This window comes from Lipotes vexillifer, unplaced genomic scaffold (genome assembly GCF_000442215.2).
Source record: "Lipotes vexillifer unplaced genomic scaffold, Lipotes_vexillifer_v1.1 scaffold1162, whole genome shotgun sequence".
Lineage (NCBI taxonomy): Eukaryota > Metazoa > Chordata > Mammalia > Artiodactyla > Lipotidae > Lipotes > Lipotes vexillifer.
Genome location: NW_006779033.1, coordinates 540,487 through 541,597, shown reverse-complemented (window position 1 = coordinate 541,597; position 1,111 = coordinate 540,487). Strand labels below are relative to the sequence as shown.

Sequence of the window (1,111 nt, the reverse complement as noted above, 5' to 3'; positions counted from 1 at the left end):
CCCCCTCGCCGGACCCGGATCCTAGACTCCGGCCCTGTCCCCGACCTTGAGCCCAACCTCGCCCCCGACCTCGGCCCTGACTACGCCGGGCCACGACCCTGACCCCGATTCCGCCCCCGCGCCACCAGGCTGAGCTGTGTGTCCAGTGCTGTCCACGCTGCCGATATGCAGTGTCCCCATAACTGACGTGAGAGCAGGAAGGTGTCCCCGCTGAGCGCAAGCCCGCCTCTGGGCGGGTCCTCATGAGTCCAGATTCGATTATACGACAAAGCACTGACATTTCAGCCAGAAACGGGGGTGGTACTAATACATTCTGTGCGTGTAACACCCAGCTCTGGACTCAACCCCCTAAAGCCTCATTAAGCAGCTAAATGCATTGGTTCTTAATATCTGGGGGGAGGGATCCTTGGAGAAAAATGCAGATGCACCAGATGCTGACCACCATTTCAAGGGTTTCTCAGATCTCTGACCCCCGCCTCCACCCCCAGCCCCTAAGTGTGTCCCCCATTTCCATTTTCCTCTCAGAAAAGCCTTCCCTGACTCCACTTTAAAGAAGCCCTTAAGCAGTGCTCTTCAAATTTATAAATATTTGAAATAAAATTATGTGGGTAAAACACACAAAAAGAATAAAAATAAAGAAGCCCTTCCCATGCACGTCACTGCATTTCAGAACCCCCATCTGTCTTTCTTCCCTGGACTCCTCACCATCTTGTTTGCTTCGTTGTTGTCTGTCTCTTCCCAGCAAGAATACGACTCCATGAGGGCAGGGGCCCTGCCCGTCTAGTTCACAGCTGTATCCCCATCACTTTAAACCTGTGCTGGGCGCTTTTCCATCTTGCAAGATGGCGGGTGAAAAGGCTGAGAAGCCAGATACTAAGGAGAAAAAACCTGCAGCCAAGAAGGCTGATGCTGGCGGCAAGGTTAAAAAGATGAAGCAGGGGGCTTCCCTGGTGGCGTAGTGGTTGAGAGTCCACCTGCCGATGTAGGGGACGCGGGTTCGTGCTCCGGTCCGCGAAGATCCCACGGGCCGCGGAGCGGCTGGGCCCGTGAGCCATGGCCGCTGAGCCTGCGCGTCTGGAGCCTGTGCTCCGCAACGGGAGAGGCCGCAACA

General features: G+C 55.6%; 1 protein-coding gene across 1 annotated transcript in view; it reads right to left on the bottom strand.

The window, feature by feature from the left end:
* The window catches only part of FAM217A (family with sequence similarity 217 member A), a 9,294-nt gene extending 8,535 nt beyond the window's left edge, over positions 1 to 759 (bottom strand). Inside the window, 1 exon segment of the mRNA XM_007452104.1 lies at positions 706 to 759. Coding sequence (XP_007452166.1) covers positions 706 to 759 — 54 coding nt within the window.
* Positions 760 to 1,111: the final 352 nt, after the last annotated feature.